This window comes from Sander vitreus, chromosome 7 (assembly GCF_031162955.1).
Source record: "Sander vitreus isolate 19-12246 chromosome 7, sanVit1, whole genome shotgun sequence".
Taxonomy (NCBI): Eukaryota; Metazoa; Chordata; class Actinopteri; order Perciformes; family Percidae; genus Sander; species Sander vitreus.
The window spans coordinates 2,471,233-2,498,454 of record NC_135861.1 but is presented as its reverse complement, the minus strand read 5'-3'; the positions used below and the strand labels follow the sequence as shown (position 1 = coordinate 2,498,454).

The 27,222-nt window shown below is 42.3% G+C and overlaps 1 protein-coding gene across 2 annotated transcripts; it reads left to right on the top strand.

The window, feature by feature from the left end:
* The first annotated feature begins 212 nt into the window (after window positions 1-212).
* On the top strand, window positions 213-27,222 carry LOC144520463 (serine/threonine-protein kinase 38). Of its 2 annotated transcripts, none has more exons than XM_078254191.1 (14): window positions 213-294; window positions 5,000-5,137; window positions 5,931-5,982; window positions 8,853-8,975; window positions 9,602-9,685; window positions 9,775-9,898; window positions 11,155-11,309; window positions 14,317-14,419; window positions 16,775-16,836; window positions 18,063-18,180; window positions 20,543-20,666; window positions 21,761-21,856; window positions 24,726-24,820; window positions 24,918-27,222. In XM_078254191.1, exons 2-14 carry the CDS (start codon window positions 5,007-5,009, stop codon window positions 25,052-25,054), a joined length of 1,404 nt encoding a protein of 467 aa, XP_078110317.1. In that variant the 5' UTR covers window positions 213-294; window positions 5,000-5,006; the 3' UTR covers window positions 25,055-27,222. The 2 variants fall into 2 exon arrangements, with proteins under 2 accessions (XP_078110317.1, XP_078110316.1); XM_078254190.1 differs by having other exon boundaries at window positions 14,317-14,428.

The following is a 27,222-nucleotide window of genomic DNA, read 5'->3' as shown; positions in this document are numbered from 1 at the left end:
TATAATAATAATAATAGTAATAACAGCAAACATATAAACACCCTTATATAAACAGACAGTATAGAAACAGATGAGTAAGGTGCGGATGAATAGAAATAACTAAAATATATGAAAAGGGGGAAATAGGCAACCTTTTCTGACGCCGCCTTATTCAAATCTATGGGAGGGGTTGTCTGCTCTACGGCTGAAGTTATGTCAACTGACCACTAGGCGTCGCGCTGAGTTCAAGCAGATGGTGACGCAACCCTCGGCGAAGCAGAGGAAGATACGGCAGACACCGCACCTTCGACCAAGGTAAGTGAACAAAGACCAACTATTAAAACACAGAATGAAAGGACTAGAAGGCAGTATGTTGCACTTTTTCTTTAGTTAATTATCGTACTAAATGGACGGTTAACGTGCTCTGTTTTGTGATGTTTTATTAAAAAACAAAGGACTCAAACAAAGGACTTTAGCAGATAAGTAGCTAACGTTTACTAGCTAACTTTTCCTTAGCTTTTCGTTTTGGGTAACTTCAAGTTGTCAAATTCGTGAAAACGGATATCGTAAGTTTCTGGTAAGGCTTTCAAAATAAAACTCAGAATAACAAATATGCGAGGAAACAGTATTTCCTATAAACCTGACAGTTATACTTTGAAGGAAATATCCGGTGTTATTCATACTTTCTCTGCCTGACTTGATGCAGCTAAGAACTTTAATAGCTAACTAGCTAGCTAACTAATGTTAGCAGGTTAACGTTAAAGCATTTATTTGTAATGCTATGGATTAACGGAAACTACGCGGACTTTATATTATGAACAAAAATGTAACCAATGTTACGCAACAGTACGTTAAGTGTCGAGGTAAATTGCTTTCCTTACGTTACTCTTTCGGTAACGTCAACGTTCGTTTATGGCACTATGGCTAACGTCTCGGTGCAACCGAAACTAACCACTTTTGGTAGCTACGTGTTGTTGACACTATCCAACTGGCCAGTCTGTATCGGACAGGAGCTGGAAAAAACCAGCCAAACTTAATCATTCCCGTTTTGTAAATAACCTCCAACACTGTCTGTCTTGTTTGTTTTTGACACGATGAGCTCTCGCGATATTACTCGTAGCTCTAAATACTTTTTATTCTTTTATCGTCAGTTAAGGGCGTAGTTTTTGTGTCAATATTGAAACACTTAGTTTCCTGCATTCTGGTGATTTTTTTTATCCAGCAATTTGTGTCATTTCTGCAGCAATTTATGGTGCAAATGTCGTTAATTATTAATATTATTATTATTATTAATTATTCTCCTGTATTGTTCTCTTGCATAATCAAAACATCACACATGCTTCAGGATGTTTTTTTAGGGAAACGTACATCTCAACAACAATACTTGTTGAGAATGAGACCGTATTAAAGCCAGAAGCTCTAAAGTTAAAATCTACATGTATGTAGAAACATACTGTCAGATAACAGATTCTGTCAGATCGTTTATAGTTCTTTTTTGGGGGCATTTCCACCTTTTTAATGGGCAGGACAGCTAGGTGAGAAAGGGGAGAGAGAGGGGGAAGACATGCAGGAAATTGTCACAGGTCGGACTCAAACCCTGGACCTCTGCGTCGAGGCATAAACCTCTGTTTATGTGCGCCTGCTCTACCCACTGATGCACTTGAAGGCAGCCTCATTTCACGGAGAAAAATATTCTAAATATTGGGGATGACATAACCCATGCATCCCCCTGAAATCTACACCTACTGTATGTGATCAGTATTAGATTTTGCATAACCATTGACTTTCTCTAATTAAAACGGCTACTTTTACAGTGCAGTTTACTGTCATTCCCAGACTGATTTTGGGCCAGTAAAGGCTGTTGTTTTGGGCTGACCAAATCAAACACATAACAGCCGTTTTGGTGTATGGTTGGCATTATTCGTCAGTGGTGCAGTGTTTTTCTCTTAGCTGTGTGGCAGCATTTTAAATAGACCAGGGTTTTTCCTGCATTGAGAAAGTGTTGGCGCCCCCAAAGAGGTTTTAGCCAGCGCCAAAGGAAAATACAAGCGCCGAAGCGTCTTATTTTCAGCAGCCAGCCTCTCATCCAAATGGTGACCCTGCAAGATCCCCAAAAACTCAGTGACTTTATGACAGATTGTCTTTAGATGTGAGATGGTGTCAGACTTTAGTCTTTTCGGAGTCTTCTAGTTTATTGTAGACATAAGGTGGGATGGGATAATAGAGAGCTTAACGCAGCAGCAGAGTACACAGTGAGGGTTAGATATTACAACACTAACCGAACTGAGCACTTAAACATTGACAACAATGATCAACTATGAAATGAGGTGACTGTTGACCCAGAAAAAGAGGAAGGAAAGCGGCCTTGCTCTGCTGTGTGAGCAGAGAAATGTTGATAACATTGTGCAGTTATGAAGAAATAATGACGAAATCTGATTTGTGCAAGCACTAATGTCTCTTAGAGAAACATGGGGTTTTGAGATAAGCTGAGTTTGAATATGTTTCTAGATGAAGCTTAATAGAGATATAAAAAGATGAAATTTGATGATGGCATAGATCCTGGCTCATTAAACTGATTTCATTTTCTGTGTGAATAAGGGATGATAAGACAGTGACCGATTTACATTGTTGTTAAAACGTGCATTTAATCCTAATTAACTATCTTGATAATCAAATAATCGGTTTGAGTACATTTTAAGAAAGAAAAGTAAAACTTCTCTGACGTCAGCTTGTTGAATGTGAATATGTTCTAGTTTCTCCTCTCCTCTGGGACAGAAAACTGAACTACAACTAGATTTGTTTTGAAATAATTAACCAAGCTAGCTAGCTAGCTACCGCTAGCGTTAGCTGGTAACTTAAAGGTCCCATGGCATGAAATTTTCACTTTGAGGTTTTTTAACATTAATATGAGCTCCCCCAGCCTGCCTATGGTCCCCCAGTGGCTAGAAATGGTGATAGGTGTAAACCGAGCCCTGGGTATCCTGCTCTGCCTTTGAGAAAATGAAAGCTCAGATGGGCCGATCTGGAATCTTCTCCTTATGACGTCATAAGGGGAAAGGTTACCTCCCCTTTCTCTGCTTTGCCCACCCATGAGAAAGAGAGAGACATCATGGCTTTCAAACGAGCGAAGCATGGCAGTTGGTCAAGGCCACACCCCTACTCTCCACCTTGCCCCCTTCCCCCCTCTCCTCCTCAATAGCTACAGACACAGAAATGGCACATACTCAGGAAAGCTCATTGTGGGACTGGCTCTAGTGGCTAAAATTCTGCACCAAGGTCTATATAAAAGAGACTTCAGATACAGTATTAGGGGACCACTAAGGTCTATATAAAAGAGACTTCAGATACAGTATTAGGGGACCACTAAGGTCTATATAAAAGAGACTTCAGATACAGTATTAGGGGACCACTAAGGTCTATATAAAAGAGACTTCAGATACAGTATTAGGGGACCACTAAGGTCTATATAAAAGAGACTTCAGATACAGTATTAGGGGACCACTAAGGTCTATATAAAAGCATCCAAAGAGCACCATGTCATGGGACCTTTTTAAAGGGAAAGTTTGCAGATTTTCTGTTCTGCCGTACATGCAGATAAATGGCGGCCGTACCCAGAGGTCCGTGTAAATCTCCGTTGATTGACTCGCTTCAGAAGGATTAAAAATTGGCACCTTTCCCTCTTTAGCGTTTAGCTTAGCGCGGTGCCAAAGCAACCATAAACAACACTGGCTCTAGCCGTTTGCTGCTTCCTGTTTGGTGCTGGAGGGAGAGCACCCATTGGTTGATTGGTTGACATGATTTAACTTCACCCTCAAGACTTAAAACTTTTTGTCGGAACGTCCAGACGGGAAAAAGACTGACTGGGACCAGGGTCGATTCTAGGATCAGACCTTTAGGGGGGCTCAGCCCCTAATGAGAATGTGACATGGATACAGTGCCTTGCAAAAGTGTTTTTCGATTCTGATTGGCCAACACTACGTTTCTGTTAACCCTTTCCTTGACCGGGTTACAGGTGCGTAGCGACACAGGATATTAAACCTGTTTCAAGCCCTTTGAACCTGTCATTGTTTGTCCTCTGTCACTAACAGACATGTTCACAAGCTCTCACGTGAAGCACTAAAATTGATTTAAAATTTTTTAGGGGGGGTGAGATGACATTTAAGCCCCCCTAAAAATGGTCTAAAATCGCCCAAGACTTGGACTGAATTTTATGACCACCTTACACCAAACTATTGAGACGACGGGAACTCCCCGACTCTGGCAAGACTCTCAGGATTTCATTCCCATATTGGAAATTTGTCTGCGACAGTGGGATCGCTTGAAAAGCCGTCAGTGGTGTAAGGTCAGCATTATTCATCAGTGGTGCAGTGTTTTTCTCTTAGCTGTGTGGCAGCATCTTAAATGGATGTACAGTATATTTCCAACATCATAACAAGAGTTATCTCAAGGCACTTTACAGATAGAGTAGGTCTAGACCCCACACTGTAATTTACAAAAACCCAACATTTCCAATAATTTCCCCAAGAGCAAGAATTCAGTAGCCTGACAAGCCAGACCCACATCCAGATGTTGGGTCTGGGAACTCCCCATTGGCAGGACTCAATCCGAGGGGCGGGTGAACACTCTGAACACATCTTCCTTTTTTAAGAATGACTTCAGTGCCGTTCTTTGTTCTTTTCTCAAAGAAGTCTCTCCAAGTCTTCCAGAAGACCGCTGTTCGCCAGCAGCAGCAGCCATCTTCTTTGTTCTCAAGTAGCAGGGAATTCACGCGGAACCGTCGCCACTCTGCTGTCATTGTGTTAAGCCCCGCCCACCGACTCTATACACGATGTGATTGGCCTGACTAGAGTTTGGTTTTTCCAGCTCGCAAGCCAATGCTATACGACCCTGGCTGTAAACTACATTTACTGCCGCTAGGGTGTGTCTAGATTACTAGGCTAAGCATTTAGTACAACAGTGAGACATTTTACCGTGGACACGCTCCGTTCTCACTGCTAACTTTGTCCGTGTGTCGTTCCAGGTAAAGCATGGCAATGACTGGCCCGAGCTCGTGCTCCTCCATGAGTAACCACACCAAGGAGCGGGTCACTATGGCCAAAGTGACCCTGGAGAACTTCTACAGTAACCTCATCGCCCAGCACGAAGAGAGAGAGATGAGGTAAGTTTCAGATCTACACAAGTTATTCTGTGGCTGCACAGTGGTTTCCTTTTGCAGTTGTGCTTTGCTCTGCACACAGATGTTTATTTAGGGCCATGATCTTGTAATTCCATAAAAAATTCAACAATTTAAGTATTCACAGGGAAACTGATACAGGAATCTGCTTCTGCTCATAAGTTCATACACAAGCGCGCACACACACACACATATATAAACATTTACATTTTATTTGATTTTTATCGGGGATGTAGCTTATGTCTAAATTAAGTTGAGGCAAGACCGCTTCCTTTTGTAACATGTCATCATTGTGGTTGGTTTAGTAGAGAGTTGTTTTTTTTAAACAGATTTCACTCTGATGATGATGACCTTTATTTAGTTTTCGGAGGTACTATTGTGGGCAAGCCCTCGTTTTCAATGTAGCCGAGATTACACAAAATAAATACACAATAAAATTTAGAACACAATGCACCGACAGTGCAAAACGTGTAAAGGACTGGAATAGAAACAAGGACATGCAACTCACTAAATCAATTATGTAAAATCAATGATGTGAGCATCCACACTGCTGAACAATAACGTTCTGCAAACAACGACGTCAAACATGCACTGAACGCTCCAGCTGATAATAATACATCACAGCACACGTTGCAATGTACGATTACAGGAATGTCTTTAGTAATGTCCGACATATGTTTTTATTCTGGTACTATATTATGAACCAAAAAAAGGTCTGACCAGCGGTAACTGTAACTGATATGATGGGATTTGTATTCACTACTTTGTGTCTCTCCAGGCAGCAGAAGCTGGAGAAAGTGATGGATCAGGAGGGCTTGGCAGATGAAGAGGTGAGTGGCAAACACACACGTGCAGCATGCTTTGTGGCTGTACGGGAGAAATCACCTGAAGCTGTGCTCAGTCCATGTTATAATGTAGGATTTTCAGATCTGCTGGAACACTGCTATACAGTGCTTTATGTTTATTTTCTTCGGGTGAACTGTGAGCATTTAGATTGTCCGCAAAAATGTAGCCTGAAGGGCTGGGTATTGGCAATGATTTCCTGAATCAATTTGATTCACAAGGTCCCGATTCAAATACATTTATGATTTGATATTATTGACGTTAGGGACATTTCAGTTGCATTACCAATTTAGCTTGAGAACTTCTGCTGTACATTGTACAAGCTAGGGCTGCACAGTTAATCGCCATTTTATCCAAATCGCAATATGGACTAGTGCAATATCAAAATCGCAGAGGGGTGCGATATATGTGTCTAACCATTCTGAATGAAGTGTTTATGTATTTTCCTCATATCGTGCAGCCGTACAAGCAACCCTCAAAACGTTTTTATAATGTACCAGGTTAATTGAACCCAAAAAGGGGTTGAAAACGCATACATTAAAAGATTGATTTTGAGAATTTATTAACTGATATCATATCTCTCAAACAAAGATCGGTTTGAATTGGAGAATGGATTATTTTAATCCAGCCTTACTATTTTACATTTGCCAAGAAAGTACCGTATTTTCCGGACTATAAGTGGCTCCGGAATATAAGTCGCATCAGTCAAAAAATGCGCCATGAAGAGGAAAAAAAACATATATAAGTCGCATTTATTTAGAAATTTATTTCACAAAATCCAAGACCAAGAACAGACATTTAATCTGGAAAGGCAAGTTATTAAACTCTACAACAGCAGCCAGAACAAGGGGCTGAATACGGTAGGTGTCCGCTATGTTAACGTAACACATTAACAGTTATTAAACTACCCAACAGCCCCCAGAACAAGGGGCTGAATACGGTAGGTGTCCGCTATGTTAACGTAACACATTAACAGTTATTAAACTACCCAACAGCCCCCAGAACAAGGGGCTGAATACGGTAGGTGTCACTATGTTAACGTAACGTAACAGCACTGTTGACGAGCCTCTCCCAGCAGCACGTTGTTCAAGCACCCATCTGTGGACTCCTTCCTCCAGCTCTGGCCATCTGGATTTCAGCGCGACTAGCTTTCTTTGTTTTCTTCATTGCAGTAACACTAACCTTTTTCTCCAGCCTCTCGCGGCTGTAGACGGTAATGTTTTCAGCATGAAATAACATTTAAAAACATGTTAAATTATATATATTTTGATATATAAGTCGCACCTGACTATAAGTCACAGGACCAGCCAAAGTATGAAAAAAAGTGTAACTTATAGTCCGGAAAATACGGTAGTTAGTTGCCAATTTTAAGAGCTATTTGGCTGATTTAAATCCAGCTCTGTGTCATGGCAGTGTGTTTGCATTAACGGTGTTTGGCTTTCCTCTGTGGCTCCAGTACACGGAGTAATCGTGTTAAAGGTGCTCTAAGCGATGTTGGGTGACGTCACTTCATGTTGACGTTCGAAGTATAACGACAACGGAGGCTAGCTCGTTGTCTAGGACAGCTCTCCTCTAGCTAACTTCCCTCTTCACGCTTCTCTCTCCTCCACTCCCCGCACCCCCCTTCATGTGCACGCGCACTAACCCCCCAACCCCCACCCCCAAATCCTTCTTGTTGGTTATTGGCTGGAACACTGTTTGTTATGTTTGGTGGTGCAGGTTGGCGCAGTTTGTTTTTGTTACTGTTTGTGGAACCTGGGTTGTCTACAGAGACCGCGTTTTTTAGTGTGTTCAGTGGACAGGCAGCTAGCAGATAGTGAGGAGATGTTTTTTTACAATGTGTTCACGGGACAGGCAGCTAGCAGATAGTGAGGAGATGTTTTTTTACAGTGTGTTCAGTGGACAGGCAGCTAGCAGATAGTGAGGAGATGTTTGCTGTATGTGACAAAAAATGTTGTAGCCTAAAAAACGCGTGACTTTGCTTAGAGCACCTTTTTAATAACTGTGATTTCAATATTGACCAAAATAATTGGTATTCCGATATATATATATATATATATATATATCTATCTATCTTTATATTTATCATAATTGAGCAGCCCTGATTTCATCCTTCTTTTCTTTGAGAATTGGGTGCATACGATTTATTGTACGGGGGGGTTTGTTGGGGGCAAAACGCACCCTGGAAGTAGCCTGAGAAGTAGGGGTGTTGAATCATTGCATCGATGCAGAGCTGGATGATTCTGCATCGATGCAGTGTCAGACCATTATCGATTACTGCCTGCTGATGTTGCTTGCTGATTTTCCGGTCTCTACTTCTTTCGGGTTTTTTTTGTTGTGTTTAGACTCAGCTACATTCAGTCTTTTTTAAGAGCAGATACAATAAAAAGGGGAGTTCATATATATGTGACTGCTTGAAATTGTCGTTGAAAACCATGTGTAGCAATATATAATAATATTGAGGCGGTGACGCATCGTGATATCAAATCGATCCGAAGAAGATTCACATCCCTACTGAGAAGACAACTGGTTAATTACAATCCCAGAGGCAATAACATAACAGACTGTTGAGAGCAGTGATTTAGTTTGACCTGGGCTTGTAACTGTATTCTGATATGATTTCTTTACTTTGGAAACATTAGTCATTGGGAAATTTGCAATCTTTCAATTTATCCATTTTTTGGGGGGTAAAACCAACAGCCATTGCACTGCAATCACAAGATCTCCCTCTTCCTGGAGGGCCTGTATAATAATGAATCGTATTTATTGCTTTGAAGATGTGCAGTTATGAATGATGTTAAATAGCGAGTGTGCATCACACTATGGTGTATTTCAAAGTGATGTTTGTGCTCTGCAGAAACGTATCCGGCGTTCTCAGCATGCCAGGAAAGAGACAGAGTTTCTGCGTCTGAAACGTACTCGACTGGGTCTGGAGGACTTTGAGTCCCTGAAGGTGATTGGTCGAGGAGCTTTCGGAGAGGTAACAACCTTTTACATAAACGCTTAAAACATTCTTGTGTGCCATTGAGAACCCAAGCAGTCAACATAGCTTCAAAAACATCTGGGTCACAATGGCACACAGGTGTGTGTGTGTGTGTGCATATCCACGTATCACAAGTCTGGAGACATAATGTGAACAGTAGCAAGTAATTCTCACAGCATACTGTTTATTTTTTAGCCTCACATGTGAGAGAGAGCGGTGCCTCACTGATATCGTCACTGTGATCAAACAATTCTTTCTCTGTCTGCTCTTTCAAACATCCTTTTGTCTGAAATCCACCCTGTATCAGTTGAAACACACATGTAATCTTTTTTCTTATTAGATTAGACCAGTGGTTCCCAAACTGTGCCGGCGTTATAACGGAGGGGGTGGGTGGGGAGTGGGGGGCAACGCTACATATCAATAAATATAGCATGGTTCTGCTGCACTGCTAGCAAAGCTTGTGACAGGACTGCCAGGTAAACGTTGAAAGACGATGAAACCACACCAAACACTACACCTACCAAATTTGCAAATATTTGTACTTGCAAAAAGGGGGCCGTGCAGAAAAAGGTTGGTCTTTGTCTCTGTCAGGTTGGTGTGAGCATTGCTGTGTTTGCCTCCAGGTTCGTCTGGTGCAGAAGAAAGACACGGGTCACGTCTATGCCATGAAGATCCTCCGAAAAGCTGACATGCTGGAGAAAGAACAGGTGAGACAGAAAATTACACACTGAATTGCTGCTGTTGGAGATCAGTTGGGACATCTTTTAACTCGTGTGTGTCCCTGTCTGTTTGTTAGGTTGGTCATATCCGTGCTGAGCGGGACATCCTGGTAGAAGCAGATAGTCTGTGGGTGGTCAAAATGTTCTACAGCTTCCAGGATAAGATGAACCTTTACCTCATCATGGAGTTCCTGCCTGGAGGTATGAGCCCTTAACCCTACAAAACAGTACTGCAGGGAGACCAGAACGCCTCCCAAGCCAGCTAACCTTTGGCTAACACTGGTGTTCTGCCAGAGATGGGGACTCGAGTTTGAAACTCGGACTTGAGTCGCACTTAAGTCGCTCACACAGTCACTTCAGACTTGACTTGAGACTCGAAATGCGGCACTGTTTATTTTTAAAACACGTCTGTTGAGCTGAATGTTATTTCCCCCCGCGTAACCTATAACCTACCTATGTAATACGTAACGTATCTGCTGCGCGCAGCCACACATGAGAGAGGACACCAAACATGTTGACTGCACCAGCAGTTGCTGTGCCATTCATCAGAAGATTTGGCTTTAAAAACTTCATACAACAAGGTCCAAAGTAGAGAAGCTCTGAATGCAAAATGATGCAGACTCAGAGACTTGAGCATGAAACCGACATGGAGCCAAAAAATTACCCGGATCTTCCGCTCTGCTTCCACATTGTGCAGCCCATAGAGCAGGCGCGCTAGAGACCTCCACCGGCCGAGCCGGCTACTTCCTGTTTAGCGCTGCGCTAACTTGAATGGGGATTAGATGATTTTAACGTGCAGCACTTTCCAAATGTTAGCAGACAGAATTGATCAAAGTCTGATAGTGAAACAAGTCATTCCGCGGGGTTGTGACGCTTGAAAAAAATGTATCCACTGATTTCACAGACGTCCCTTTCACCATGTACGTATTTGGGTTAAAGGGTAAAAAAACGTTTTTTTCAACCCATATTTTCCTATGTTTCTGTGTCTAAGTGACTGATGGGAACAACAATCTTTGACATTGGTCCAGTATTAAGCGAGATCGCTGCATTCGGCAGCAGAGAAACAAGCTACAATGTAAGTTAATAGGACAATTGTCCAGCTTGTATTTATCTATTATTATTCTATGTGACAACATTTTCCCTGCCTGTCAGCGGCAAAACGAGCACTTTTGTGAAGGTAAATACAAGCTGGACAAGCTTAGACACAAAAACATAGGAAAATAGGGTCCAGGTTGAAAAAAAAACGGTAGTTACCCTTTAAAGTCTTTTTGGGCCAGAGGGCATCACGTGACGGACACAGAAGTTTAATTTGCTTCAAAGCCTGTCACAATTCTTGGGGGACCTGTTCCTGACCGGTCAGAAAGTTAAACCCCCGGAGCAGACTGTCAGAAATGCTTGTTGTCCATCGCTACAACATAAGTGCTAGTGTGACTGTGGTCTCTGCTGTTGTGTCCCAGGAGACATGATGACCCTGCTGATGAAGAAGGACACTCTAACAGAAGAGGCGACTCAGTTCTACATAGCTGAGACGGTGCTGGCCATCGACTCCATCCACCAGCTGGGCTTCATTCACAGAGACATCAAACCCGACAACTTGCTGCTCGACTCCAGGGTGAGTCATGGTTAAACAATTATTTATTAAACACGAAATATTCCATTTAAATAATAATATATAATTAATAAATTATATCTATCTATATCTATGTGGCTATCTGCCACATGGCGAGTAAATGTTTGTACCAAAATAGTTCTGTTTTCATTTTGGTGAAGGTGCAGCTACTTCCTTCTGCTCCTCTGCTGTCTGCAGGTCGGAGCTTCGCGGGGGCGGGCCGACACGCACACAAACACACACGCACACAAACAAACACTGGCACACACACAAGACGCCAGCCACCACGTGACTTCTGTTTTCTGATAGCTAGCGTTTACCTCAGGCTAATTAATTCGCTTTTTTTCGCGATTTTTGGCAGCCAGCCTTCCAAAAGAAAGCACAATGAAATTAAATAACCGACAAGCAGGTAACAGAGTCTCAGTTCACCGTCCGGGAGGCTCTGACACGCTTTGCGCACTCCCTGTCCTCGGACAGCTGTAGGCTTGTACCGGTTAATGTTCTGGGCATTGTCGGACACATGCAGCCACTTTCCTGAAACCGCTACCGAGACTAACACAAGTCCACAGCCAGCATGTTCGAGCCTGTCTCCACCGCCTCCACCTGCAGGTTATCAGCTGTGTGGTTTGGAATGAAAGGGAGAAAACAGGACGGAGTAACCAAGGTTATAATCGTTACCGAAAACAAACAAAATAACGAAAACTAGGTGGGAAAAAACATTGTCGTTAACTGAAATAAAAATAAAAACAAGGCATTACAAAAACACGATAACTAAACTAAAACTGTAATGTCTGTTTGCAAAACTAACTAAAATAAAATAATCGCGTAAATTTCCTTAGTTTTCGTCTTTGTCGATCTTTCATAGAGCAAATAACGTTATATCTCTCCGACCATGACATTTCCCGTAGACATGTATAGTTTCCGACTGGGAACCCAGAAATTCTGACATTTCACGTCAAATTGAACACAACATGTCCATGGCTCCGTGCCTCTCGCCTGGCATCATAGCGGTACCAAAAGTCGGAAGAAAGCGGAAGTCCTATTTGATTATAACTGTGTCAGATAAAGCGCCTTGCAGTGGAAGGTGGTAAAATATGTGGTCAATTTATTACAGGGAAAAATCCCATTTGAAGACGAGCACACAAGCTAGGACGCTAACCTAGCTTACCTTTCCCCGCAAAGCCCCCTTTCCCCGAAACAGAAGCTAACCCCATAACGTTACGGGCACGGGGATGTATGGGTACAGGGCACGGGGATGTATGGGTACAGGGCACGGGGATGTATGGGTACAGGGCACGGGGATGTATGGGTACAGGGCCAGGCAGCATGACAGAGACAACAGCAGGACAGAGAACACTACAGGAGGGCTTTCACCGGCGACCTGATAGCTGCTGGTTAGTAAATACACAGGAACACCAAAAGCAGTAGGAAGCAGGGGTTAATATGTGGATTGATACTGGGATGTCTACACAACTGTGTGACTCGATTGACTTCAAAAAGTTCACCACTTTACTCAAACCAAAGTTGAAAACACCTGTTCATGTCGTCTTTAGTCTGTTGCTATTTAGGTTTTTTTCCTGGAACACGTCACTTACACATTTTGCACTTACTGCGTCTTGTGTAGACTGTTTACATATTTATGATATGTAAATATGTAGGCTACATTGTATGTACAGGTGTTATTGTTGAATATATTGTGAATACATATTTCTAACATTGTATGATGTTTTTGTTGAGTTATTATTACACAACAGCGTGGCCTGAGTAAGTGGGCGTGGTTAAAGTATAGGGGGCGGCTCAGTATCGCATGTCGACCACAAATTCTAAGTTTCATGTAAATCGGATGATGTTTGTCATATAGGGCGCATTTCCTGCTGCCAGCGTGGGGGGCGCTATGACCAAAAGTAAATATTGGCCTGTAGATGTCCTCAGGCCGGGACCCTTGTCAATCGTGAGACATTTCGGGCACTAAAACTAATAAAAACTAAACTAAAACTAAGCATTTATCAAAAAATAAAAAATAAAGTAAACTAGCAAACCCGCTTTAAAAACTAATTAAAACTAAACTGAATTTGAAAACAAAAAGTCAAAACGAAATAAAAAATAAAAACTAATGAAAAGTGCAAAACTGTAATAACCTTGGGAGTAACACGGCAGAGATCGCTCAAAAACATAATTTTTTTGCGGGCGTATGACTTCCGTGTCCTGGATGAAAAACTTGCTTTTTCAATGTCCATTTGCCTGGTTACCTGGTTGTTACTCCAGACCAGTGGTTCTCACACTTTTTTCAATAATGGACCCCTTTTGAATTGTTTCTTTAAGCCAAGTACCCCCTGACCAGCGTGAATCATTTTTGGTAGAAAGAAAAGTCTCTTTAAAGAGGAACAGTACAGCGCTGTCAGCGATAGATTTACTTAACAACAGCCTTGGACCTGGAGAACATTTAGATGCTGATGAGAAAAGGAGACAAAAACTGTAAAAAAAAAGACAAAACCTTGGAAAAAAGAAGGAAGGAAGGAAGGCAAGAATAGGTCGAAAATAGTATCAAAAACTTCAAAAACACTGACATAACTTCGAAAAAAGTGAGAAACTTGTAAAAAGTAGAAGGAAGGTGAGATTAGGTCCAAAGAAGGCGATCCAAATGTCACTTTTTTGGTAGGAAAAAAAAGTCTACATAAAGAGGAACTATGTTCTGGACAACAGCCTTGTAACTATTAAACAATGTGTTAAATATCTCACGTACCCCCTGCAGTCCTCCAAAGTACCCCTAGGGGTACACGTACCCCCATTTGAGAACCACTGCTCTAGTCTAAGCTACACAGACGCTAGGCACAGCCCCTCTTCTTGCCCTCCCCAGTTTGCATCTGTAGCATACACTGAACCCACTATACTTTTAATTTGCTCTTTTATGATGTCCATAATGTGCCCAGCTGGAGACTGATGACATTGAGGCGCTCACCGTGTGCTGCAGACTTCAGTAGTTCTAATAGTGTGTGTTTTGTGTTTTCAGGGTCATGTGAAGCTGTCTGACTTTGGTCTGTGCACGGGGCTGAAGAGGGCTCACCGCACTGAGTTCTACAAGAACCTGAACCACAGCCTGCCCAGTGACCTCAGTAAGCAAAGTCAGGCAACCCCTTCCTTTTATTTCAACTGTAGCTTGCATGTGTTCATGTTTTATGACTCCAATCTGTTATTTTTGTATATAAATTCTAGGGCTGGTTAAAATGAATAATGAACGATAATTACAAATTTAACACAAATTCCTTTTAACGCCACTAATTGTTTTGACGCGTTCTGTGATTTGGGCTTCGGGCCGCTTCATGGTTCGGGAAATCGGGAAGCAATGCAGCAGTTTGTGTCGGGGTCCTGCATCATCCTGTCAGGGTTCTAGTCACAGTAATTTCCGGCTCGCTGGTTGCTCTACATTACCCCGCTTATCACACAGCTTATTACACTGCTACTCCCCTCCCTTATTCCGTAACACGTAACGGCTTATCACATGGCTTATTACACAGTTTGTTACACTGCTGCTCCATCCCTTATTCTGTAACACGTACTTGACATCTACGGCTTATTACACGGCTTATTACACTGCTACTCCCCTCCCTTATTCTGTAACACGTAACGGCTTATCACACGGCTTATCACACAGCTTATTACACTGCTACTCCCCTCCCTTATTCCGTAACACGTAACGGCTTATCACATGGCTTATTACACAGTTTGTTACACTGCTACTCCCCTCCCTTATTCCGTAACACGTAACGGCTTATCACATGGCTACTCATACAGAGGTTACCCGCTTGCGTCCCGGTGGGGACGTTTAACTTTACAGCTGATGACCACGGCTCTCCGGCGAATGCCAGGTCGCCCCGTGAGTGAGCTAACCATGGAGCTAATGGATGCTCTGTTAGCAGTGTAGCCATTAGCGCTGTTAGCATTCCCCATTTCCTCCACCCTCTCTCTCTCTTTGATCCGCTGATCAGCGGTATGGGCTCCGTATGAGCACAAATATATAGATTTTTTTTAAATGATTTTATTTATTTAAAATTGTCCACCAGTCACCAATCTATGATCAGAACTTTGTCCATGGCAACGGTCTATTATACAGAAATAGTAGACCGGAGAATGCCTTGATTGGCCAGTCCGAACCACGCCGTGTGATAAATTGTTTGTGGCAACATGTCAAAGTGTCCCTGAGCAACACACTGCTCCTAATATACTTATGGGTTACATTGCAGAAATGCAATTTCACTACATTGTACTGTGTGTTTGTGAGAATTAGGAAGAACGTTTGTTTGTTTTTACCAAGTAATGTTACTCTCAAGTCATCTGTTGTTGCCTGATTGGCTTGAGTTTCCCATATTATGCTTCCAGCACATCTTTTGAGCATACGGTACCTTTGAGGTTATTCTGGAGAATATTCTAGACAGTATTTGTCATTTCTTTGGATTGTTGCAATAATAATAATAAACATTTGCATAGAGCAAGCATATTTATACGCTCCCATGTTGAGAAGAGGGTTACAAACTTGAAAAATATCCCTTTTAATTTACATTTAGAACCGATGAAAGATGTGCGTTTAATTTGCAATTAAGGGCGTTTTCACACCTGTAGTTCGTTTGCTTTGGTCTGAATCAGTTGGTGAGTTAGTAAACTTGGAGCGATTTGCCCTCGGTCGGTTTGGTTTGGTTTCACACCTGGAAAAATCCAAGCGTACCAAAATGCGTCATTACAAATCAGGCAAGAACGTCCAGCCCTCTTATTGGTCGGATATGTCTGGGGGCGGGAGCAAGAAAGTAAATACAGGAAGAAGGTCCTGTGTTCTGGTCTAGTGGTCAAACCAGCTCATTTCATTACATTTATCAGACACTGTTTCGCAAGAGACGTGACTACGTCTGCTTTAGTCACCGAGACTTCGCTCTGCCGGTGTCTGTCTCCAGTTTTATCGGCAGCTGGTTTGACCACGGAGAGCGAATGACGCTTGTTTGGGCCGCTTTTGGTGCGCACCCGAGTTCGATTGCCGCGTTCTCACCTGCTGTAACGAACCGCACCAGCGGGGCAAACGACCTCTAGTTCGATTCAACCGAACTAAAGGCTGTCGGTGTGAAAACCAAACTATGGACAATCATGCGATTAATCGCGATTAAATATTTTAATCGATTGTCAGCCCTAGTACATATAAAACTGAAGAATTTGACCATATTTAATCTCTGTAAAACTGTTTTCTTAATATATCAGGAATGATTCCACACTTGTTAAGATTACAGGGGACTACAGATACAGAAAAATAGCCTTTTGGCTAATTGTGGCATTTTGAACCCACTTATAATCATGTGTTTTATTAATTTGCACTGTCCCCTTCTTAAATAAACTGAATTTAATTGAAGATGCAGCACATATCAGCCTGTATGAGAGATTGTGGGGTTCCCAGCTTGCTTTAATACTGAGCGGTCCTGTCTCCACAGCCTTTCAGAACATGAACTCCAAGAGGAAAGCAGAGACCTGGAAGAGGAACCGGAGGCAGCTGGTAAGTCCGAACAGAGACGTGATTACAGCCTTTTGGAGCTTTTTTATTGTGCATGAAACTTGAATGAATACAGCACAACTTTAAAAGGAGCATGTCAACATTGCAAGTTTTTACTCTTAACCTTTGGAACTGATACCAAAACTATCATACATCGGGGTTTCCGCGGGGTTTAAAAAAGTCTAAAACAAGGCCTTAAAAAGTCTTTTAGTCTCACAGGTTTCACAGGTGTTGTGTTCTAGGTCTTAAATGTTTTAAACCAGTTTTAATTTCCCTACGTCCATGTAACGCTACCTCTGATGCTCACTGAGAGGTTTAGTTTTATTCTGTGGCGTTGTAGTTCTTTCTGTCGCTCATCCAAATAACATGCTATATATTTACAGGTTATTTTTTCTCTGTTTCGCGTTTATTCAATTTTAATAAGTTTATTAACTTTGAAAGTACTTTTGTGACTCTGCATTTCGTTGTACTTTAATGTCGTGATATAGGACTTCAATTTCATTCATTTAGGTCTTAAAAGGGTCTTTAAAAAGTCTTAAATTTGACTTGGTGAAACCTGCAGAAACCCTTTCTATGCAATATCACTGAACATATCCAGCCCCACAAATGACTCAGTTTATTGACACTTCCACAGTGTGCTTCACAGCTTCTAAGATATGCCAAGTGTCATGTCTGGAGTCATATTGTTTATAGATAAAGGTAAAAGTGCCTTTTGTCTCGAAAGAAGGGTCGAACAGAGCACAGAGAGACTCAAATCCAGATATCTCTCTCTGACACACCAACCCGATTATTGACAGTCAGGTGAGGTCGTTGACTCGAGTCTGTTCGGTGCGTTCTGTGCCGTCGTCAGTCAGAGGAGCCGTCGGCCTTCATTTGGGCCGATTTGACACGTTTAATCAGAAGGCGGGCAGTCAGACTCAAGTGCCAATACAGATTAGTGCCACCTGCTGTTATGGAGATGTATTACGTCTCGCGCACACGCAGAACGTACGCTCAAGTCGGCGTCGCTTCGGTGTGTTCTGAGGCACTTTTTTTTTTGACGGTCGGCCGTCGGGTTGGTGTGTCGGAGCCTTAAAACCCAAACTGTTGCAGAAAACAGTGGGTTCATGTAAATCCTCACTGCTCATAGTCAGACGTGTATTAAAAAAAAAAAATAAGGTTTTAGGGGCCTTTTAATCTTTAACATTAAAGCTTTCTGTTGTTCCCTCCCTGCTCCTCTTCTCCGACAGGCTTTCTCTACAGTGGGAACCCCAGACTACATCGCTCCAGAGGTCTTCATGCAAAATGGATACAACAAGCTCTGCGATTGGTGGAGCCTTGGTGTCATCATGTATGAGATGCTGATAGGTAATGACTCGACGGCACAATGGAATAGGGCTGTAACGGTACGTGTATTCGTCCCCAAGCGTTTCGGTACAGGGCGTTAGGATCGGCATGCGGCATAGGTTTGGTACGCCCTGTAACCCAAACATATCAGAGACGGTTTAGAACAGAGACGCCCCAACTCAGAGTAACTTCCTGTATCTGTGTCACATTGTTGTCCACTGCCACGCCCTCTTTAGGAGACCTGATGTTGTATGAGTGATTCCAACGGGAGAAGTGAATGTGAAAACAGATTATGAGCGATTCTTTCGCCCCGTAGTCAGCAAAGTAAATATTGGACCTATTTCTCACAAGCCACATCTCTCCAGAACATTCTGACACTAACATGCTATTTTCAGACAGACACATCAGGACTCTTCACTGATCTTTCGATTCGATATCACGATGGGTCAAATAAATTTTTCTATAAAGCCTTTCATAGCTTTTCAAGCTTCAAAAACAAAACATTCTGCAGCGCTCTAATACTAAATAAATTGGATACATAAAACTACAGCACTGAGCACATGGCACTTCCTGAATAGAGGTCGACCGATTAATCGGCCGATTTTTGGCATTTTTTAACATAATCGGCATTAATAGGCAGGCGCATCTGCAGGCACCCAGACCAACTGCCTCCAGCCCCTCCCCTCGTGAAGTCTTGCTGTGTGTCTCGCGCAGTCACTTCAGGCTCAGACGCTACCGTTAGCAGTAGCATGTTGCTGGTGTTCTTGCCTTGGGATTAACTGTACTAATAAAACCGTACAAAACATCGCGGCCACAGCGCTGTGGAAGCTCCCCGAATGTCATTTATCAGAGTCTGGTTGTTACCCCTGTCAGTGGCAGTCTAATCCACTCCTATAACGGAGCTAACTGGAGCTAACCGCTAACGGAGCTAACCTGTTTCGTTTATTTAATATATTTTTCATACATTATTTATACAATATACAGTATGTTTTTACATTATACATTTTTAATTGAAGTATACAAGTGTAGATTGGTGAAGTGTTCAATAAATGTTTTTGTTGAGAAATTCTGTGTATATTAGTGTTACATTTTATCTTTCAAATAGAGGTTTAAAAACAAGCATACATCGGCCAAATATCGGCTGACCCTGATTTTTAAAGATTGGCATCAGCCAGAGAAAACCCATATCGGTCGACCTCTATTCCTGAATGTGCAAATCATACCAGAATATGTAAACAGAAAGGTTGTTAGGCCTGCATTAAATTGTAAACAGAAATAATCGATTATGGCCCGGCCGATTATCGATGCAGCATCGTCCACGATTCAATGCGTCGATTATTTGATTCATTTCAACACCTCTAGTTCCCGACCTGTTTCTGTCTCAGGAACAAACTCTTGCGAGATCTGGCAACACAGAGAAGCCAACATCGGCTAACGTTCGCGAACGCCCTAACAGAACCCACCTCTGAGCCGCTGTGACCTCTCGGGACCCGAAGGATAACACAGGGTTAATGTTAGACTGGGTAAACCAGCCCGATCTGCTGGTGATTTGATTTCTCCCTGCAGCTCAGGCTGGAAACCTGTACATTATTCTGTCCTGCTTCTGTTACAAATTTGCGAGAACCAATCATAATGGCTTATCCACCTGGCGCGCGCTATTGGCGGGTTTTACACGATGACAATAGAGAAGCGACCAAGCAGCTTTTTGTTTACATTCAACATGGCGGCCACCGAAGCGCAGCAACCCGTTGATGCCGCTGTCGCTGCTACGTCACCTGGATCGCTGGTCTGATTGGTTGAAGGACTATCCAATTGCGTACAGAGTCATTTGAACTACGCCCGTTGATCCCGCCTCTTGTGCAGTAGAAAACACAGAGCAGACTCCCCAGACTAATGTTCAATCTTAAAAGATTGAGCTCGGTCTGTCTGGTGATAGCCAGACTAGCTTAATGTCTTTTATCAGTGTAAATATCTAACGGTAGCAAAAGAACATAGTAATATGTTATTAAAATATAACTTTTCATTCATCCACACAACGTTCACGACACATTCAAACGAGGCCACGCCCCTTTAGGAGACAGGAAGTGTGTAGCGTTTCATATCATTGACGCTGCTTGAAATGCTATCTTTAGTAAAAAGGATCTTTGTTATAGACAATGAGCCACCGTTGAATGTTAATACTTAATAAACATAAAAATGGAAAACAAGTTATTTTCGGCACTTTGTTTATTTTCCCCGTTGTACTGAATCCACATTGACCCCAAAACCGAGACTGATGTACCGTTACACCCCTACGATGGAACAGTTTTCACCTTATTTACCTAAATGGCCAGATGTGGTTTAAAAAGATGGTTGATCTTTTTGTTCCCCTCGCTGTCTGCAGGTTACCCTCCGTTCTGCTCCGAGACGCCTCAGGAGACGTACAGGAAGGTGATGAACTGGCGAGAGACGCTGACCTTTCCTCCAGAAGTGCCTATATCAGAGAAGGCCAAAGATCTGATCCTCAGGCAGGAAAACCTCTCTTCGTCTTTCATCACAATCACTTGTTTTGTAAATTGATAAAGGATGCATTTATTTTTTATTTTGAACACGTCAAATATATCTAAAGCCCAGTTCAGATGGAAGATTTGCGACAAGATGAGTGGAAACTTTCAACTACTTGCGAAGCGCCGATCTGCAGCGCTCTGAACGCTGCCAGTTCAGACCAATGAGACGAGACGGTGTATCATCTCCATAACAACGACTCTTTGTACTTCCATTCTTCCGTACTTCTGACTTTCAGACTTTTTAGCAGCTGGATATAGGCTATCATTCTTTCCGTCTAAATATGAGTGTGGATAACGTTAGTGATAGTAAGGTACTTGCTACAAGGGCTGCACAACATATCGTTTTTTTATCCTCATCGCTGTCTCAACTTGCGCAATAAACACATCGCGAAAGGCTGCAACATATCACGAAAGACACTCAGAGATTTTGTTAGTTGAAAGAAAATAGTAGAAAACTAGACTTTAAAATATAACTCTCATTCTTGTTTTTTAGTGGTGCCTTTTTATATTCAATTCAATGTTCAATTTTCCTTTTATTTGTTTTAATTTCAACAAGCAATTTGTCGTATTTTAGCAGAATACTGAAAGCAACTGAGTACACTTTCATATCTGTGAATCGGCGCAAACATTTTATTTATGTGATTCACTGCTTTGTTTTAACGCCGCTCCTTCTCGTCAGTCACTCTCTAGCTCGCTCCCCAACATACGTTGAGCCTCTGTCTGAAACTCTGCCGTTTCCACCAGTTTACAGTTTGTAACATAGAAATAAAACAGATAATGGATCATTTATTTCTGTAGTTTGTAGCTGACTTGACCAGCTGACTTCTCTATTGGCTGTTGAAACAGGAGATGTCTCTTACGGTCTAAAACCAGCCTCTGGAGACTCCACCAGCTGAGTCGGGCCGCTTCAGACTGCTGAAACCTTTCCTGCAACGTTCTAAAATAGTTTCGTCTCATCGTGAATCTTTGGTCTGAACTGGACTTGAGAGCACCTAAAATGTTTTGTATTGAGTTGTTGAATGTGTATGATATTAAGTGAAGCGTGTTGTGAGCAGGTTCTGCTGCGAGGAGGAGCACAGGATCGGTGCTGCGGGGGTCGAGGAGATCAAGTCCAATCCTTTCTTTGAGGGCGTGGACTACGACCATATCAGGTGGGGAAAGTTATCACCTGTCTGTGTTTAAGGATAGTTATTACAGTGAGACATTTAAAATAGGGCTGCACGATTATGGCCAAAATGATAATCACGATTATTTTGATCAATATATTGAACTATCTTTGTAAAATACGAGATCGTATTCCGTACGAGCCGCCATTATTGTAGGCTTTAAAATTCGGGAGAAGCCAGACCCACGTGACGCGTTCGTCATTTCCAGTTTTCATTTTTTGGGCGACAATACAGATTAGCGCCGCCTGCTGTTATGGAGACGTATTACGTCTCGCGCACGCGCAGAACGTACGCTCAAGTCTGATCAGTCCGACTGCTTTTTCTGCCGTCGGTCGGCCTTCGGGTTGGCGTGTCAGAGCCTTAACAGTCAAACCAGGAGCACCTGAGAAAGACTAGGGGGCAGCACACGTGAGAATGTATATTGGTGTTTAAAAGTCTAGACCACGGATGGAAGGCTGCTGATCCGCCCACCCACACTCAGTGGTTGAGGGACATTATGTCCTGTTTAAACCTTAAAAAAATGGATTCGCTACTCGCATAGGCGTCGATTTTGGTGGGGACGGTGCGTACCTTTCAGATTTCGTCATGAGTCATTTTGTACCCACCACTTTTTTTGAAAACCTTGAGCTCAATTTAGTTAAAAAAAAAAAAGTAACACATACAGTATAATTCTTGAGCGACAGATGCCAACAAATCCACAAAAATCTCTATCCCTGCAGGGCAGGCACAGACAGCCGTGTCGTAGTGCAGAACTACAGATATTGTGCTGCACAATATGACTGAAGCGTCTGCACCGTGATTCCACGGGACGGTGCGTAGGCTCAGCCGCCTGCTCGCACTTCCACACCGCTCACTTGCGCTCTAACTTCGGATAAACGTTTTTTTCCTACACATCTCCAAGGAGCCGGGGACTTTTGCCGTGTGTTTGTCTTCCTCAAGGATTGTCAGATTACGTTTTTGAAATGTTTTTTTTTATTATTGAAGTTGAACTGAAACTTCCCCTGATCTGTAGGAATCATTCTCTCCATTCAAGAGGATTGTATTTGATTGAAACCCCAGAAGCAACTCTTTCCTCAGTTAGTCAGTGTCCCAAAAGTAGGCTACTCCAGAAGTTTTTATCCTGCGCAGCTCCTCTCTCTGAGTCTGATGTCAGGTCATGCCACATTGTCAACATGGTACATGGATACATGAAGCAGAACATAGTGGGTCATATGTATTAATGCTTTTTGAAAACAATGCTTTCTTCTTCATAAAACGTGTCGGACATCATCACGTTTTTGTATAGGCCTACATTTTTATTCATTTACATTAGTAAGCTACAGGACAGCGTCTTTGAAAACATGACCTGCGTGAAAGAGAGAAAAAAGAAAAGAATGCGTCATTGTTCCCAGCACTTCTGAAAACGCACTTCCGAATGAGTCTCTGTCCCCAGCACATTTCAAACCAAACTGACTCCCATGGCTACTCGGTTACTGGCTGCAACAACAAATTCAAAAACTTTACTTGTTGCTATTTATCCTGACTGAGCACTTTTTTCTCCTTTTTTAAACTCTAGTCTGCGTGTGCGTGTTAAAGTACCGGCTGTTAAATGAGGTTTGGGGAAGGGATAAGGGCACGGACTGTAATTTTTCATAGTATCTTCTCTGTGATATGCAGACACTGAACAAATGTATGTATTTGTTTAACGAAATAACATCTAGAGTCTAAAGTCTAGAGCCCGTATATAGGACGACCTCACTCATCTTATGTTTGGGTCAATACGGTAAGAAATGCAGCACTTTTAGCTAGAGCTGTTATCGGCTCCGATACTGCCTAAAACGCTGGTATCGTATCGGGAAGTACTGGAGTTAATGCACCGATCCGATACCACGTAATAAAGCCCGTAGGAAAATCTACGTTATAGTTTTATTTATGTTCTTTTTCCGTTATAACTGACTGTCAAACTGCAGAATAAAAGAAAGTTCTGGGGCGTTCATGTTTCACAAAGAGTTTAACCTGAGCCAGACCGACAACAAAACTGGTAAAAATAATATCACATCCATACAGGAATAGTAGTATACAGCTGTTATACATCATATCATCCATACAGGGATAGTAGTATACAGCTGTTATACATCATATCATCCATACAGGGATAGTAGTATACAGCTGTTATACATCATATCATCTATACAGGGATAGTAGTATACAGCTGTTATACATCATATCATCCATACAGGGATAGTAGTATACAGCTGTTATACATCATATCATCCATACAGGGATAGTAGTATACAGCTGTTATACATCATATCATCCATACAGGGATAGTAGTATACAGCTGTTATACATCATATCATCCATACAGGGATAGTAGTATACAGCTGTTATACATCATATCATCTATACAGGGATAGTAGTATACAGCTGTTATACATCATATCATCCATACAGGGATAGTAGTATACAGCTGTTATACATCATATCATCCATACAGGGATAGTAGTATACAGCTGTTATACATCATATCATCCATACAGGGATAGTAGTATACAGCTGTTATACATCATATCATCCATACAGGGATAGTAGTATACAGCTGTTATACATCATATCATCCATACAGGAATAGTAGTATACAGCTGTTATACATCATATCATCCATACAGGGATAGTAGTATACAGCTGTTATACATCATATCATCCATACAGGGATAGTAGTATACTGGCCCGTTCAGGTATTGGAATCGGTATCGAGAAGGAAAAAATGGTATCGGACCATCTCTACTCTTAGCTTTGCATCCCCCTCCCCAGATGAACTGTTCTTTGTACCTGTTTTAAAAATCAGTTCTCTAACTCCTGATCTGCTCTCCAGAGAGAGACCTGCTGCCATTCCCATCGAGATCAAAAGCATCGACGACACCTCAAACTTTGACGAATTCCCTGATTCGGATATCCTCACACCGACGGGTACGCTGCCTATCTCTGTTCAACACATTCCATGTTTTGCGTTTGATGTGTGAAATAATTAAAAACCCCTCCTCTTCATTTTCTTCTTCTCCTCCAGTCGCCCCGGTGTCCAACCAGACCGAGGCCGACCTGAAGAACAAGGACTGGGTCTTCATCAACTACACCTACAAACGCTTCGAGGGCCTGACCGCTCGGGGAGCGATACCGTCCTACATGAAGTCAGGGAAGAGATGAGCTTCTCTCGGACCCGACAACACCACCATGAAACCTGAAAGAGTCGTCCAAAACCCCCATGTTGTCTGAGGAAACTCAGCTCTGAAAGGAGAACTCTTTGTTTGTTCCCTGCGTTACCCGAGTGACGAGGAGGATCCTTGTCACACAGGACGAATAATAAAGGGGCTCAATTTCATCCGTTTGCTTTTTCCAGGAACCGCTGCCTTCATTTCTGCAGGTCTTCACTTTTATCTGATGCTTCCGAGGGTACCTCTCTACTTTCCTGCGCACACATGAAGACTGAACTGGGGTTTAAAGTGATTGGGATTCTCTCCACTTGCTTTTTTTTCCCACCAGTGGATGCAGTGCGATGTCTTCACTCCTGATACCAGCATCCATTACATTCCTGCTCTATAAACCAGCACCAGTCAGTCGGTTGGACCTACAGTACCAAGGGCTCTTCTCCTTCCAAAAACCAGAACATCCACTCCACATGTTCCCCTTTTTACGTTGACTTCTCAACTCAAACATTGCATTAAGTGGTCACTTGATGCTCTTCAGGGATTCTGTCCAAATGTTTTCTCATTGTTTCCCACAAGAGCTCACAATGAGGCGTCTCTAAAGTGCTGCTTCTAGGGCTTCTGACCTTAACCAAAGACTGTGAGCTGAATGTTTTCTGCTTGTCTTCCCCGTCACGTCACATCTTGTAACTTAGAATTATAGTTTTATAGATTCATAATTGATACGTTTTGCTCGTTGGAAAGTGTGAATATATGAGTGATGCATTTTGTGGAACAGACGCAACAGTCGTGTTACATTTTCACAATGACCCACTTATGTTCAAAAATACCCTTTAGCACCTTACGTGATGTTTGATCCGGCTCCTGTACAGTGGAGCCTACAGCTCATTAATTTATGTGTTTTTAATTGGACTGGAAAAGTATCCACACATGGGTTTGACAGGGGAGTGAAGGCGCTATCTTAAAACTTATAGTAAGTCACAATTTTACAGTTCTAATGCATTGACTGTAAGATTAGTGGACGTAGCATCTGTGCCGGTGTTATTTATGGTTGCAATGGTGCTGTGCTAAATGCTAAAGAGGGAAAGTTGCTGATTTTCAACCCTTCTGAAGGGAATCATCCAGCGGAGATTTACTGGCGAGTAAACGCAGACCTCCGGGTACTGGAGCCGTTCATCTGCACGTACAGCAGAACAGAAAATCTGCAAACTTTCCCTCAAGTTACCAGCTAACGCTAGTTGTAGCTAGCTAGTTAGCTTGGTTGGCAGAACGCTGAAGAAGACATTTTTTAGGCGACTAAATTAACTTTGCTGAAGTGAAAACACTTCAAAGGGTCAAAGTTTAAGATAAAAACACGGACAACACCCAAAAACAAGCTGAGGTCTATTTTAATGTCCCCAGTGTTAGCATGGTTAGCATCGCTAAGCCTCTGTCCTGACTGACAGGTCCTAAAGCATCCCCTGCTTTATCGTCTGTTTTAAAATAAACGGGAGCATCATTTACTAAATGAACATCATGCTGTGTTGAAGAAGACTTGAAACTAGCGATTGAGACCATAAACTCATTATGAAAATGTTTACTGAGGTAATAAATCAAGAGAGAAGTAGGCTCATTTTCGAGAGGGGGAGACACCAGAGCAGGGGGAATGAGAGGGGGACACGTAGCAAAAGATGTTTTGTTTTTAAACCAAAACGTGGCGATGTAAATGTAGCCTCAATCTAACCCAACTCTGGTAGACTTAGCAGCTGTTAAAAGCAGTTTGACCCACTCCGCCTGTTTTATATGACACAGAACGGACACGTTATGACCCATACAGCTGAACTCACGGCAACCTGCAAAGTCAAAGCATTCAACTCGTTGGATAGGAGTGTGAACCAGATTTCGTGTGGACTGACTTTTTAAATCTAGAAGCACAGGGCTAAACTTCTTCCAGTGAACACAATATCCAAAATGCTGTCATTTAAAATGAATGTTAATAAGTTTTTATGGAGAAATGTATTTTTTTTTTTTGCCACCACAATAATTCCAAAATGCTGTTTGTGTGAATGTAGCCTGGACCTTTTTATTTTTATTTCTTTTTTTTTTTTTTTTTTTTAAATCTGTGTCCTGGCACATGAGGTAAAACTATGGAAACCCATTTCCCCCCGAAACGAGGAGATAAAAGACGCA